This window comes from Toxotes jaculatrix, chromosome 14 (assembly GCF_017976425.1).
Source record: "Toxotes jaculatrix isolate fToxJac2 chromosome 14, fToxJac2.pri, whole genome shotgun sequence".
Lineage (NCBI taxonomy): Eukaryota > Metazoa > Chordata > Actinopteri > Toxotidae > Toxotes > Toxotes jaculatrix.
In genome coordinates, this window is record NC_054407.1 from 25,276,823 (window position 1) to 25,290,447 (window position 13,625).

A 13,625-nucleotide genomic window follows, 5' to 3' on the forward strand; every position below is an offset into this window, starting at 1 on the left:
TGTCTAACATACGAACAACAGAAAGACTAACACTCCAGAACGTCTGACCCACAAATGTGTTTTACATCAAACACAGTTTTTGCATTATTGCACATAACAGCTACTGATTTTCTCCAATAAACACCAAAATAATGACACCTACATGTTGAGTATAAAATATATTTAATATTCTTGTATTGAACCCATATCTTTACCTGATGAAACTATATTTTTTGTGTTGATATTTCTGAAATGATGTATGAATGTAAATGTTTTCTATTTATCTCTGTACATACAAGTTCAGTTTTTATATCTTTTTAAATTCGGTGTTTTTATTTGTTCTTTTGTTTTTCATGTGTCTGAAACATTTCTATCAATCTTTACTCTTCTCATATAAAAGCTGCTGCACTTCTTCCTGATTTACTACGTGTCGCTTTTTAAATCTTCATCACTTTGATTAGATTTATTTGTCTGATAAATCTGAATTTCTTTTTATTTTTATATGGAGCTCATGTTCTGGGGACGGAAGCTAAACGCCTGAAATGGATAAAAGTTCTAAAATGAGCTGAAAGACATCGACAAGATATTTTCTCATTATTCTCATTATGTCAGAATTTTAAGAAAACACACTTAATATTTTGAAATGAACACGTTGGCATTAGAACTGTGAATAACCATTATCTTCTTTCTCCATTAATCTGCTACTTAAATCAATCTTAATCAATTAATGATGTAGCATGTGACATGTCACAAGTCCCACCTGAAGTGTCCAGCTGGAGGGTGAGAAGATCCGAATTTTTACCTGTTTTACTGGATTCTACTTAAGTCATTTTCATTAATAAATCATTTTGATTTCACAGTCCTCTGTGCTACGATGATCCAATTTCATTTTCATTCATTTCATTCATTTTCATGTTGATAGACAAGACTCCATCATGTCTGAAAAAGTCCTGGACTTATTTCCATCGTCCACCAACCTTGTTAAGACACGTCCAGGTGTTCAGCCTCCAGTGAAGAGGTCCAAAGTCCAGCAACAGTCCAATAGGACCAACCAGTCATACTCACACGTGTGTCAGCTGATGGGGACTCACACAGACTTTCCTTCTCTGTGCAGCTGAACTCTCTAATCTGCTTCTACAGCTTTAAGATACAAGATATTATTATTATATATTATTAATAAGACTAAAGGAAATGAAGTCATATCCACAACTGAAGGGAATCAGCCTCATGAAAGACACAGGCTGAGTCCAGCATCTAAACATGGATTTAAAGTGGTTTATAATAACTTACTAATCTCCACCTTTTCAGTTATATGTTTTTTAAGCATCAATAAAATTATGTTAAAGTCACACACACACACACACACACACACTGATGTACACACACACACACTGATGTGCACACACACACACACACATTAAAAATGACACTTCAGTTGTTGAGTGCATCACAGTTTACAATCAAAAGAAGTCAGAGCAGCAAAAGGCAGATTAATACAGAAACAGGATCATTTCAGCTACATGATACAACTCAAAGCGACCACACACGCACACACACACACGCACACACGCACGCACACACGCACACACACACACACACACACACACACACACACACACACACACACACAGATGTAGAAATCATTGTGTTGATCCTCAGCATGTTCAGATCTGTACATTTACAGAGTGAATAGAAAATGGACAGACGTGGGACGTGGGTGATGATGAGCCCGCCCCCCGCTCCCCCAACCCCCCCCACCATGTAAATTATATTTATATTTATAATGTTTACTTTTGTGTTATTTCTTTTTTTGCAAACACAATCACAACAGATCATAATCTACCAAGAGATAAACATTCATGCCAGAACCAAACAGTCTAAGCATGCAGTCCAAGAAGAGCGAACCGGAGCAAAGGAAGAGGAAACAACAACAACAACAACAACAACAACAATAACAATGCTGCTGAGGATGTGTTTTAGAAAAGTCCCCATCTTCATCATCCCCATCCTCCTCCTCCTCATCACCAGCGTCAATTGATTCTCAGGATCCTCCGTCCGTCCTGACTTGAGACAATAATCCGTTCTGTCTCTTTCACCTCGTCCATGTTAAAATGTTTCGAAGTCTTTGTGTCCAGTTCAACCCGTGGACAGGTAACGCTCACCTGTCAGTAACTGCTAGCAGAGCCTGAAGCAGCTGTACTGTTGCCATGGCTACCTGTGGCTGAACATATGATGAGCTCTGATTTAGCACGGTGGAATGAACCATGTGCACAGATGAGATTTTAGAGGGATTCTGGGACGGGAGCACAGCGTCGCACCGAACACGCCTCAAGCAAGAACATCTGTCTGTAAACTGTTTGTGTTTACATTCACCGTTTCTCACCTGAACTCACAACAAGCACATTTATTTTAGCTCTGTTTTTGGTCTCCACCTGCTCCTGGGGGAAATATCTGGCTGCTAAAAGCTGCAGTACAGCTGCTGATAGAGGGAGACCAGTTCCACCACCAGCTCCACCACCAGCTCCACCACTGAGGCGTCAGCTCAATGAAACGTAAAGTTTGTTTTTCTAATAACTACTGTGATAGAAATCAAGTCAAAAGGAAACCCAGAGGCTGTGGTACGACCTGCACAACTTTAACAATGAATTCAGGGAACAGGTCTAACACCTGTGGAGAAAGTCAGACGCGAACAACACGCCTGGACCAAGTGAAATCAGCGGCTTTATCTGTTTGAGCTGTTCGTGCATGAGATTAGAGTTTAGTCCCGTTACAGACGCGTGCCCCCGTCACACTGAGCATGCCCGGCTGTGTGTCATGCATCCGAACGTTAACAAGGACAGAAACCAACAGAGCGACACGACGGCTCTGCAGCACTGAGGGATCATCTCCATACCTCCACCATACCGCCCATCACTCACACACACACACACACACACACACACACACACACACACACACACACACACACACACACACACACACACACACAGATGGTAAAGTCACATGACACAGAGAGAAGGAGGGACACTAATGCTCCTGCTGGAAAGCGACAGCTCAGAGAAGAGTATATGTTTGACACAGAAGACAGACAAGGAAGTTGTAGTTTGGGCGAGGGGGCAAGGGGGCGGGGCGGGAGGGGCGGGGGGGGGGGTGGGGGGGGGGTATATTTGTATAGATGATGGTGGTTGTAGGTGCCCCCCCCCACCCCCCCCACCCCCCCTTCCCTGTTTTCATGAGGTTCTGGTTGCTGTCTCTATCCCGAGGCGTTGATGTACAGCTGACTCTGCAGGATGTAGTCGATGACGGGCTGACTCAGGTAGTCCACAACATGACCGTCACCGTGCTGCAGGGCCAGTCTGTGGGGGGGCGGGACGGGGGGGGTGTAAAGGACAGATCAGTTCTTAGTTTACGTTTCATCTACTGAACTCTCAGTCACTGTCCTATAAAAGCTTCTATCTCCAACAACAGCTCTTCATGAGATTCATTCAATTCAGATCAGTTAAAATATGATTTACATCAAATATGAATTTAAAACCTGTTTGATGTTCACACCAACCATTTATTCATCATGTTTTCATGTGTTTTCAAGGAGCTAATCACTGTCCTGGTCCATGGACCTGGACAATCAGCAGAAAATGAATGGATGAATGATGGATAGATGAATGATGGATGGATAAATGATGGATGGATTCACCAATTAACTAAATAAGCTTAATTATTAAAAGCCTGCAGAGTCCCTGAGCTGAGCCCAGTGGGTCTGTAACTGATCTTTAAGTTGGTGGAAACGAAGGTTTGTGTGAAACAGATACGAAACAGAAACAACGTCACGCCTGTTTGATTCCCACCTGCTCTTGGTGGAGCTGACGATGGACAGCGGGTGGTTCATGGCATCTTTCACCACAATGATGTTGTCCTGAAACCAAGAACATCCCACAGAGATCAGACAGCGAAGGCGGACGTTGCTCTGACATACAGGACGGAACGAGATTGTGCTCTGACCTTGTGTTTGCGGAGAATAGACGAGTGATTCATGATCCTCTCTGTGTCGGCGCCGTCACGAGGAACCACCACGATCCCGAAATCCCCCACGATCACCTCCATCTGAAACCACAGGATCACCACCGTCCTCAGGCTGCTCCACAAAACCGACTTTAGGACCGAAAACTTTTCACTAACTGACTAATTTAGCAGCTAACTGGCTACTGCTTACATCAGCAAGTCGAACTGGATTTGTAAGAATGTTTCCTAAGCTGCAGCTAATGGCTTTATTAATGAGCCACACATCATTACCCATCATGCTTTAGAGATCAGTTACGAATGAGAACAACTTCTGGGTTGCCATGTTGTGGGTTGCCTCAGCATGGAAATGATTATCAACCATTAATAAAGCCAATAACTTCCCTTCATAAACACTTTGTAAACTGTGCCTCACACATCAGGTGAGTGAAACTCTCAGCACCAGGGAAACATCACTTCACCACGGCATCTTCGTTGTTGACACAGGAAAGTTTACCTGTCCCCAGCAGCCAATCACAGACTACAGGGGGCAACCAACGTATTATCAGGAGCCTGTTGGCTTTTTACACTGCTGATGAATTTCACTGAGAGCCACACTGGCAGCAGGTGTCCTGCTGATAGCCCTGCAGCCTTTGAACTCATTGTGTTTAGTTATGTTGATGTTGCAGCGTTCTCATGGAAGCTCTTTTGGTGTTGGCCTCAGCTGATTCAGCCTTAAGCTGCTCTCTGCTGGACTCACTTCTGCAGGTGCAGCACACCTGTGCATTTCATCCTGTTAGAGATGAAGACAGTAGACTTCAGAAGAATAACCTGTGTCCTCAGAATTAAAGAACTGTTCCCAAAATGGAGCGATTTGATTCGTTCAAATGAGCTTCATCTTCACCACAGCAACATTTTAATGTCTGGATTGATGCTAATACTTTTCTACTTGACTTGTGACAGAGTATTTTTACTCAGTTACTGTTTCAGTAACTGATGTGATTCCTTCTCCTGCTGGTGGCTGGATGTCAGAGGGTGGCAGGAGACGCTGCCTGTTACAGGTGTTAAAGCAGTTTCTCTGCAGGTGTTTCCTTTGTCAACAACATCGAAATGACCCGTCAATCATTATGAGCAGGTAAGAGCTGAGGGGCGGGGCTGCAGGGTGGGTGGGGGCGGGGCTACAGTGTGCTTACATCACTGTCCTTCCACAGGCCAGGGATGCAGAAGGACTCCAGGAGATCACTGCCACACAGGAGCAAGATGCGTAACTCTACAGACGACAAACAGGCAGGAGGAAAGAGACACGTCCTCAGTAAACAACATGTTTACTGGATACAAACAAACCAGAAGGAGATCAGACACAGCAGGAAGGAAACCAGAGGACACCACACTGAGTCTGCTCAGGATCAGATACTGGAGAGGCCACTCACCGATCTCCTCGTATCGCATCGCAGTCCCCAGGTTAGCGTTTTCATCTGACGGGATGAAACACATGAGTTCAGTGTGTGTGATTGTTCCAACGTGTGGACACACTCAGTAAAGCTGCTGTGTGTTGACAGGAGTCTGGTCCCTCACACTTCCTGCTGCCGCTCTGTGGTTTGGACTTTTTATTTCAGTGTGTGAAGCGGCACACTGCAGCCATCATGAAAAACAAACTGTCGATTCTGATACTGTTTATGTTTATTCATGTTTACTGCCACAGCAAATTTGTTGTATGTAAAAATGTATGTGTGAAACCTGATTCTGAGAAAGAAGGAAACAGATGAAGGAAATGAAAACAGTGTAAAAGGCTGCATGTAGACACCGAGCAGAGAGGCAGCAGGAAGACAAGACACCTGAGGTCTGATCACACACCTGCCAACCAATCACACAGAGGTATATACAGACATAATAACACTATATACACTCATATACGCTGAATCCACTGATTGACCTGGGCTGAAAATGATGCTGCTGGACGTCCAGGTGTGACTGAGTCCTCAGACAGGAACAGGTCTCGAGTGAACTCAGAACACCGACTGCTGATCAGCATCAGTAAAATGTCCCAGTCGCTGTGGACCTGGGTCCTTGTCCTGATGTGGTTGTGTTAGCGTTGTGTCTACTTACCAACGAAGGTGAAGCGGTCGATGTGCGGGCGGACGCAGCAGATCTTCCCCAGACTCTCGCTGATCTTCCCCCACAGTTTGACTGAAGACAGGGACACACAAAGGAAGAGGAGGGGACGTTTAGAGTCACAGAGCTCTCCCCACAGCATCAGCATCAGCCCCACCCCAGCTCCCTGTCCTGTCCTCTGTGTGGGTGTTCATGTGATACATGATGAACATGGCAGAGTTACACTCACTGGCGGTGGGCTTGTGAATCATGTTGTTTTGGTTCTGGTAGATGGGTGGAGTCTGGTTCTGTGGCTGACCAATCACAGGAGTCGTGGACGGCGTGTTGACGTTGGACAGAATACAGCCGGTGACTCTCTGAGGAAAGAAGAGGCCGGAGTCAGACGGCGGTCACACGGAGACGGAGCGAGCGTGGAGATTAAATCAGGTTCAAGACGTGTTGGTGAAGATAAAAGACAAACTCCCGCGACCGTCGCGAGGAACTTTAACACGTCTCACCTTCATCAGGTCGCGGTGATGCTCCAGCACGCTGCAGGTGGTCTGCCAGGTGTCCTGGTAACACTCCCAGGGGTCCACCCTGCACCCCCCCAACAGAAACATCCAGAAAAAAACACTCACACTCACTGAGGGTTCACACACACACACACACTGCTGTTTTCCATTGTAAAACTAGTACTTCCTGTGTGTATTTCACAGTAAAAGCCTTTCAGGAAAGGGGAGGATTATTTCCTTTAAAACCTCTGAAAGTTTATCTTGATAACACTGAAAATTCAGGACAAAATAAGCCACAGTCAAAGCTGATATTTAGAAAATAAACAATCTTTGTTTTTCAATTTTTCATTGGTTGAGAGTTTAACATGAAAAACCTCCACCTGGGGCTGTGTGGGTGTTTGATGCTTGATCTACTGATGTAGCTAAAATGTGATGGATGCACAGGAGTGAGTGACATTAACTAAACCGTCTCCAACACACAGAGGAAAAAAGTCCAGCACAGGAGTCTGATAAAGACCAAAGCTGTCTCACCTGATCCAGTCTGAGGACTGGACAGCCAGCTGACACATGGTGAGACGATGTCTGCTGGACACCAGACCCTGCAGACCCACAGAGGAAGATGGTCAGTCCACATGTACACTGTATAAATGACCACATCAGGACTGTGTGAACAGCTGGAGAGAAAGACTGAATCAGAGATCACAGAGAGTCTGAGGATCCTGGTTTAACCTGCTGAACCAAACACTGTCCATTCAGACTCTCCGTAACAGACTCGTGCTACTAAACTGCTCCACGCAGGGCTCTGCCCAGCAGATGTTCACCTGCTCTGACACGCGAACCAAAGGGGGGAGTTGTAGGTTTCAGCAGTGAGGATCACTTCCGCGTTCAAAAAGCTGCAGTTCCTCGGCTGCCGCTGGGGGCTGGCTCCAGAAGTGAGCAATTCTCCACTGACCCCCATGTTATAATAGCCAACTTTACGGTTACGCTGAGTGACCGCTCCATAGACAGGCACTGGCAGTTAGCTCTTTGCTAAAGCATCGGCTGGGCTAGGCGGCTACATCCAGAGGCCTCCGGCTACCTCCAGCGGTTGACAGGGCTGCAGTGTTCGTGTTTGTTTGCCAATGTTCGGATAGGTTTCTGTGACAGTATGGCTTGTTGTAGTGTAGACTGTACTAACCGACCGTCGAAGGAGTCTGTGTTGCAGTTTTTTCGGTAAGTAAATTTCTCCCCATTTTACCTGGATGTTTGCGCTAATTAGCATGTATTAGCATATTTAGCCGCTAGCTTGTGACTTAATTTCCGATTTCTGGTCGCTGCTGATACAGATAGAGGACCGGAGCAGCTAATGTTAGGAACGCTGTTGCGGTGTGTTCCGTGCTCTCATAGTCCGTTTATTGTGGAAATACTAGGCTACAATTTTATTTTATTTTATTTCATTATATTTTATTTCTCTGAGCTAAGCGGCCGGGTTCTCTGCCGGCTGACCCGTAGAGTAACCGCCTCTCCACCAAATATGGAACACTCCCACTAAAATCCAAGATGGCGCAGCTCCATTGCCCATGGTTTGGTAATAAAACCGACTCGCCGCAACGAATGGGTGACGTCACGGGTGCTGCGTCCATGTCTTCCACAGTGTGGGGTTTGAACAGGTGTGTGATGACTGTGAGCATCTGATCAGTATCTCTGATGGAGAAGATGGAGAAACTCTGACTCAAAGCTTTGGGAAATCATCTTCTCCTTCTTGAGTTAGATGTTAGAGTGATACCAGCTCATTAGCTTAGCTTAGCATGAAGCCCGATACAGCATGTAAACACTGCTGGGTTTTAAAATACTTTGTTTGCATCTGTGTTTAGTTGCTAAAAGTCTTCAGCTTCACCACCTTCGTCGGTACCACAGGGGATCTTTGAATAAGTCAGTAGATAGAGAGATGCGCGGGGGTGCGTGGGTTTGTGATGACCGGCAGGTGGATGAGTCATGTACCAGGTCTGATGATCTCTGACATATTAACAGGCTCATAACTGATGTGTATAATCTGCACCATTAATAAACCGTCAGCTGCATCGCTCAGCTGCAGGTGATCCTGGGAAAAAAATATCACATTAGAAATGAGCAGCAAAGATTCCTGATGTGGCTGAAAGTGTATTTCTGTACCATCTATTATTCATGCTGAGTGTTTCTATAGAGGCAGAGCAAAAGTAGGACAAGACCTTCATTAATTCCTGCAGGAAGCAGAGTGGAAAACAACAGCAGCAGCAGCAGAGACGCAGCACAGAGCTGCAGCTGCATGCAGCCCCATGTTATCTGTGCCCACTGATGGTGTTCGACACCAAACACAGAGGTGCTGCTGTCTGAGCACTGTTTACTGTTTTACTACTACTGTTCAGTGAATGGTCTGACATGTTAGAAAACTCATTAAGAAGTTTGCTGTGTTTCTTTTGTGGCGTCTCATCATAACTCACAGGTTTTCCGTAGGAGTCGTGCACCGGTGAGATGATCCCTCCGATCACAATGAAGCGTCCTGTTTTGTGCAGATATTCTCTGGCTTTTTCTGCAAACACACACAAAAACAGAAAAATCTGAGCGAAACAAAAGCAACGCAGCACACAGCTGCAGCCGAGTCCCGAGCAAACGTCTCCTTCTGTCTGTCTGATTCGTGTTGGCTGCAGTGATTTTACGTTGCAGTAATCAGAGCTGAGGTGGATGAAGTCTGGACTGTGAGTGTGCTCGCTGTGCACCTGCACACATCACAGCTTCTGTTTGTTTCCTGGTTTAAATTCAATGTGTGACGAGAGTTAAAGTCACTTGAACTTATTTCAGGCCTCCAGAGGGGACAAAAAGATCTGTCTGTCCCGTCCTCTGGCCTGACCAATGATCTGTGAGCTGATTTACAGTGATAACAATGAATTTACAATTTATTTAACTGATTCAACACAAATTCTTCACTAAAACATTTTGTTATGATGCCTTAAAGGTGGTTATTTAACACTGGTACTCATTTATCTGATTGGATAAAATCAGCTGACAACAGCGACGGCAGCGTCTGAATCATCTCTTCAGCTCAGAGACTTATTCATGTTCTAAGAAACATAACAAACATTTGGGTTAGTCCTGAGATCAGAGACCAGATCTGCCGTCAGGTTCAGGTTCATGAAGCAGGTTCAGAGCTGAATGTGGCAGAAAACCCTGAGTTCTGCCTTCAGGCACAGCACTCACTTTCTCCCGCATGGATCTGTGAGCTGCTGCTCTTATTTTGAAAGTTCCATCTGATTTCCCAATCAATTTTTTTTTTGACCAGCCAAAGCTATTGAACAGTTTGTCACCATGGCGACAGTGACGGTAACCTGCTCCTGCAGCAGGAATGTGACTGATGGAGAGTTTCAGTTTGGCTCAGTTGCTGTGATCTTCTGTGGAAGGTCCAGCAGTGACACAGTGAAACGCACCGTGACTGATGACAACATGCAGCCCTGCTGCCAGTGACATAAAAACCTTTATCATTATGGTTTGATAAGACGCCTCCAGAGAAAAGCTGAGTCGGTTTTTGTATGGACGGGTCTCAGTGCACATCAAACGTCTTTGCTTCCTGTGACGGTGAGTCCGAGGTGCGGGCCTGTGTTTAAATGGTTGTTGTGTCTGAGTGAAGACTGTTTCCTGTTCCTGTCGCTTCCTGTTTGTGTTGTTACAGTGACCTCAGCTGATGACTCACTCACGCCGCGGCCTCGCCTTCGATCTCTTCACGTCTTTGATTAACCAGATTATCAGTCTGTTTTTTAGACCTGCAGCTCTCAGGTTGAATGACGTGGAGTGGAAATGTGAAGTGTGTTTCATGTGTGATTTCAGGTTTCACTTTGTGCTTTCACCGTTTGACAACTAAAGATTTACTTCTTCTGATCATGTTGGATGTTGTTGGTGTCTTCTCTTCTGCCCCTCAGGAGGAACAGTTCAGAAAGAGGAAAGGCTGCATTGGACAGAGCCCGGAGGAAAGGACCGAGACGCAGAGACAGAAAATAGGTCATGATGGGAATGTGGCTGCTGAGCTGCAGCTCAAACCAAGCATCAGCGTCACAGAGGAACGGCTGATCTGAGCACAGCCCACGTTCATGTTCCCAGTCCAGAGCAGGTCTGGAACTGTGCTCACTATCCACAGCAGGTGGACAAAATAACAGGAACACCTTACAGCTCACAACAGCACAGCCTCTGAGAGCGCAGACACCTCCTCTCACACAGAGAAAGAGCTCAGAACATGCTTATACGTTTCAAACATATTTAATTATCTCCTTCACTCATACAACATGAATCTTTCCTGACTGGACACGGTTTTCTAACAGATGCTGTGTTCCAGCTCCACCCTGATAACTTACAGACTCACTGTATGCACATTCAGGATGGAACTGGGACAAACTATTCATTAAACCAGTTTCTGGCAGAGGAACAAGCGGCTGTGAAAGCAGATGTGAGAGCTGTCAGTGGTCTCTGGGCAGTCAGTCACATCTGAACGTTGTCTGAACGTTGTCAGTACGTCTCTGAAATCTTACGACGCGGTTACGTGTGGTTACATTAATCTGTTTGCTCAGTTTCTCACTGGCAGCACTGAGCTTCAGCTTCTCAGTGGCTTATTTCCGTTCTGTTACCTGCCGTGTGTGTGTGTGCACTGTGTCCACGTGCTGTGTGTTTGTAGATGTACGCCACCTTCACTTTCACTTTAAATATTAAACACAAGGTTTTAGTTTTGTTCTTGTGTTTCGTTATCTGTTATTGATCAGGCTTCTAAGAGTTTTTTATTGGATTATTTGTTTGGATAATTTAAAGGCAGTTCATACGTCTCAGTTTTGCTTTAGTAGAAATGAAACGAGGCTTTTCATGTTATGTGGTCGCTTTTAAGGGATTAATCCCTGAAACTGTGCAGATCATCCATTAAAGCTCCCTTAATATATCACAGCCCATGAGTGATCCAATTAGAATCAGTGTGATTAACAGTAATGGGTGAATTGTTTGAGTGTGAGTTAGAAATGAAGAGGTTCTCCTTCACCGGCTAACATTAGGCTCTGTAAACAGGCAGGATGTGATCATAACATCTGTACAACATCTGCCATCAGAGGAGAAACACTGAAACGCTGTGTTCAGGTTATTCTGTAACACCAGCAGCAGAGATCTTCTCTTCTGTGTCTGAATAATTCATCTGCTGCTGTTTCTCTCATCAGGCCTGTTCCTGCTCTTTAATGACGCAGGAAAACGCCAATGAGCAAGGCACTACCTGCCGGAGCTGCAGCCGCCTGCGGCCGCCTGTAGCCGCCTGCGGCTGACGGTTTCTGTTCGTTTCTTAGTTGTGCAGTTTGTGCCTGAACACTCAGGATCCCGGAGGATCCGTGTGGGGAGGTTTCCTTTCTGCGCCACACGCTGCCCGAGGCCTGCGGCGGATTCACACGGAACGTTTCCGTCCCTCAGGCCTGATCCACCGCAGCGGGTCCACACGGTGCGGACCCGGATTTTGTGTTGTTCTTATTGTGTCACTATTCTGTTTTATGTGTTTTGTCTTGATCTTGTTCGAGCCGTCGCCATTTCAGCACCACCTTTCTGGACAGCGACGAAACACACGCACCAAACCTCATTCACATTTTTATCATTTTTTCTGTCTGATTCAGATTAGGATTATTACCGTTATTATTATTCATATTTGAGGGTTTCGGGTGATTTTCATCTTCCAAAAACACACAGCCCTGCCCCCCACCCCCGTAACAGCGCAGATGCTCACCGAACATATGGATGTGTCCCTTGGTGATGGGGTTGAAGCTGCCGCAGGACAGCAGGATGACGTGGGTTTTGGTGGTTTCTGTCATGGTGTTTCTGTTTTCCTCTGTTTTCTTCTGTTCTCTTGTGTCCCGGTCCGGTCCGGCGCCGGTCCTGTGCGGTTCTGAGTTCGCGGGTCGTCGGTTGTTTGTAGCAGAGTCCGCCGCCGCAAAGAGAGAGGCGAGGCTGGTGAGTCTGCGGCAGGATGCTGGAGGAAGCAGCGTCGGTCTGTTAAAGAGACACTCACACAGCAGACTGGATCATTACTGCTGTGTTGAATCATACAGCGGGCTCCTGATGATGTGCCTGAGTGCATCCAAACACACTCAGAGACCATCAAACATCAGTCAGGTCATATCAGTCATAAAAAGAATAAAGTGAAAACATACAGGAGCCGTGACTTTGTGATGAGATGCTGGGTGTCTGTGAATGTTCTCATTCATCCAGGTCATAGTTCTCTCTTTGAAAATTGAATCGAAGGCAACTGGACATATGTTTGTCTGGGAAGACGTTTCGCCTCTTATCCAAGGGGCTTCATCAGTTCATACGCATCGGTCTATCTAGTCAGACTAGTGCGGACTATTCACCACTGAGACACAGCAGAACATGTTCTGGAAGAACAGTGGAAGGAGACTAACAGAGAAGGGACTCAACATGTTTGTTAATCTTTGTAACTGAACACATACAATTACACATATTTATCTGTTTCTGACATTGTGCATTTGATTTGCATTAATCAGTAAGGAAAAGATCGTGACACTGGGCTGAGTGAGAAGAGGAAGGACAAAACAAATATTCACAAAGAAGGGGTGAAAAAAGCAATGATGGACATTAAGATTAAAATTAGTTGCGCAATTAATCTAATTAATTGATGTTTTCAGGCCTAGTTCACTGAATCTGAAAGTAGTTATAGTTCTTTAAAGTTCAGATTTCCCCAAAAACATCCTGAGATACATGATCCTTACTGACAGCTGTGGCCCTTTTACTGAGTAAGAGTTATGACATAGTGAGTCATGAACATGCATGGGTGGGTTAACCTACGAGGCCTCTGTGAGCAACAAACTGATGCCCACTGATAACAGCTTTATCATTTCCTTTTTTCCTGCAGTTACCTGTCTGACAGTTTTATTAACAGGGTGTTCAACTAATTTAAAAAAAATCATAAAAAGTTCGTCAAAATAAAAAAAAAATATTCCGATCCTTTCGTTAGGTAAGCGTACTGATCCCACAGTGTAGAAATACATTTAAAGGAACCTGCTTGAA

General features: G+C 45.3%; 1 protein-coding gene across 1 annotated transcript; it reads right to left on the minus strand.

Annotated features, from left to right (window-relative positions):
• Positions 1-3,200: 3,200 nt before the first annotated feature.
• Positions 3,201-12,499, minus strand: nmnat2 (nicotinamide nucleotide adenylyltransferase 2). The gene is made up of 11 exons (XM_041055828.1): positions 12,328-12,499; positions 9,038-9,126; positions 7,110-7,177; positions 6,585-6,663; positions 6,317-6,443; positions 6,082-6,162; positions 5,406-5,450; positions 5,169-5,245; positions 3,979-4,080; positions 3,825-3,892; positions 3,201-3,335 (listed from the first exon to the last, which is right to left on the minus strand). Exons 1-11 carry the CDS (start codon positions 12,410-12,412, stop codon positions 3,233-3,235), a joined length of 924 nt encoding a protein of 307 aa, XP_040911762.1. The 5' UTR covers positions 12,413-12,499; the 3' UTR covers positions 3,201-3,232.
• Positions 12,500-13,625: the final 1,126 nt, after the last annotated feature.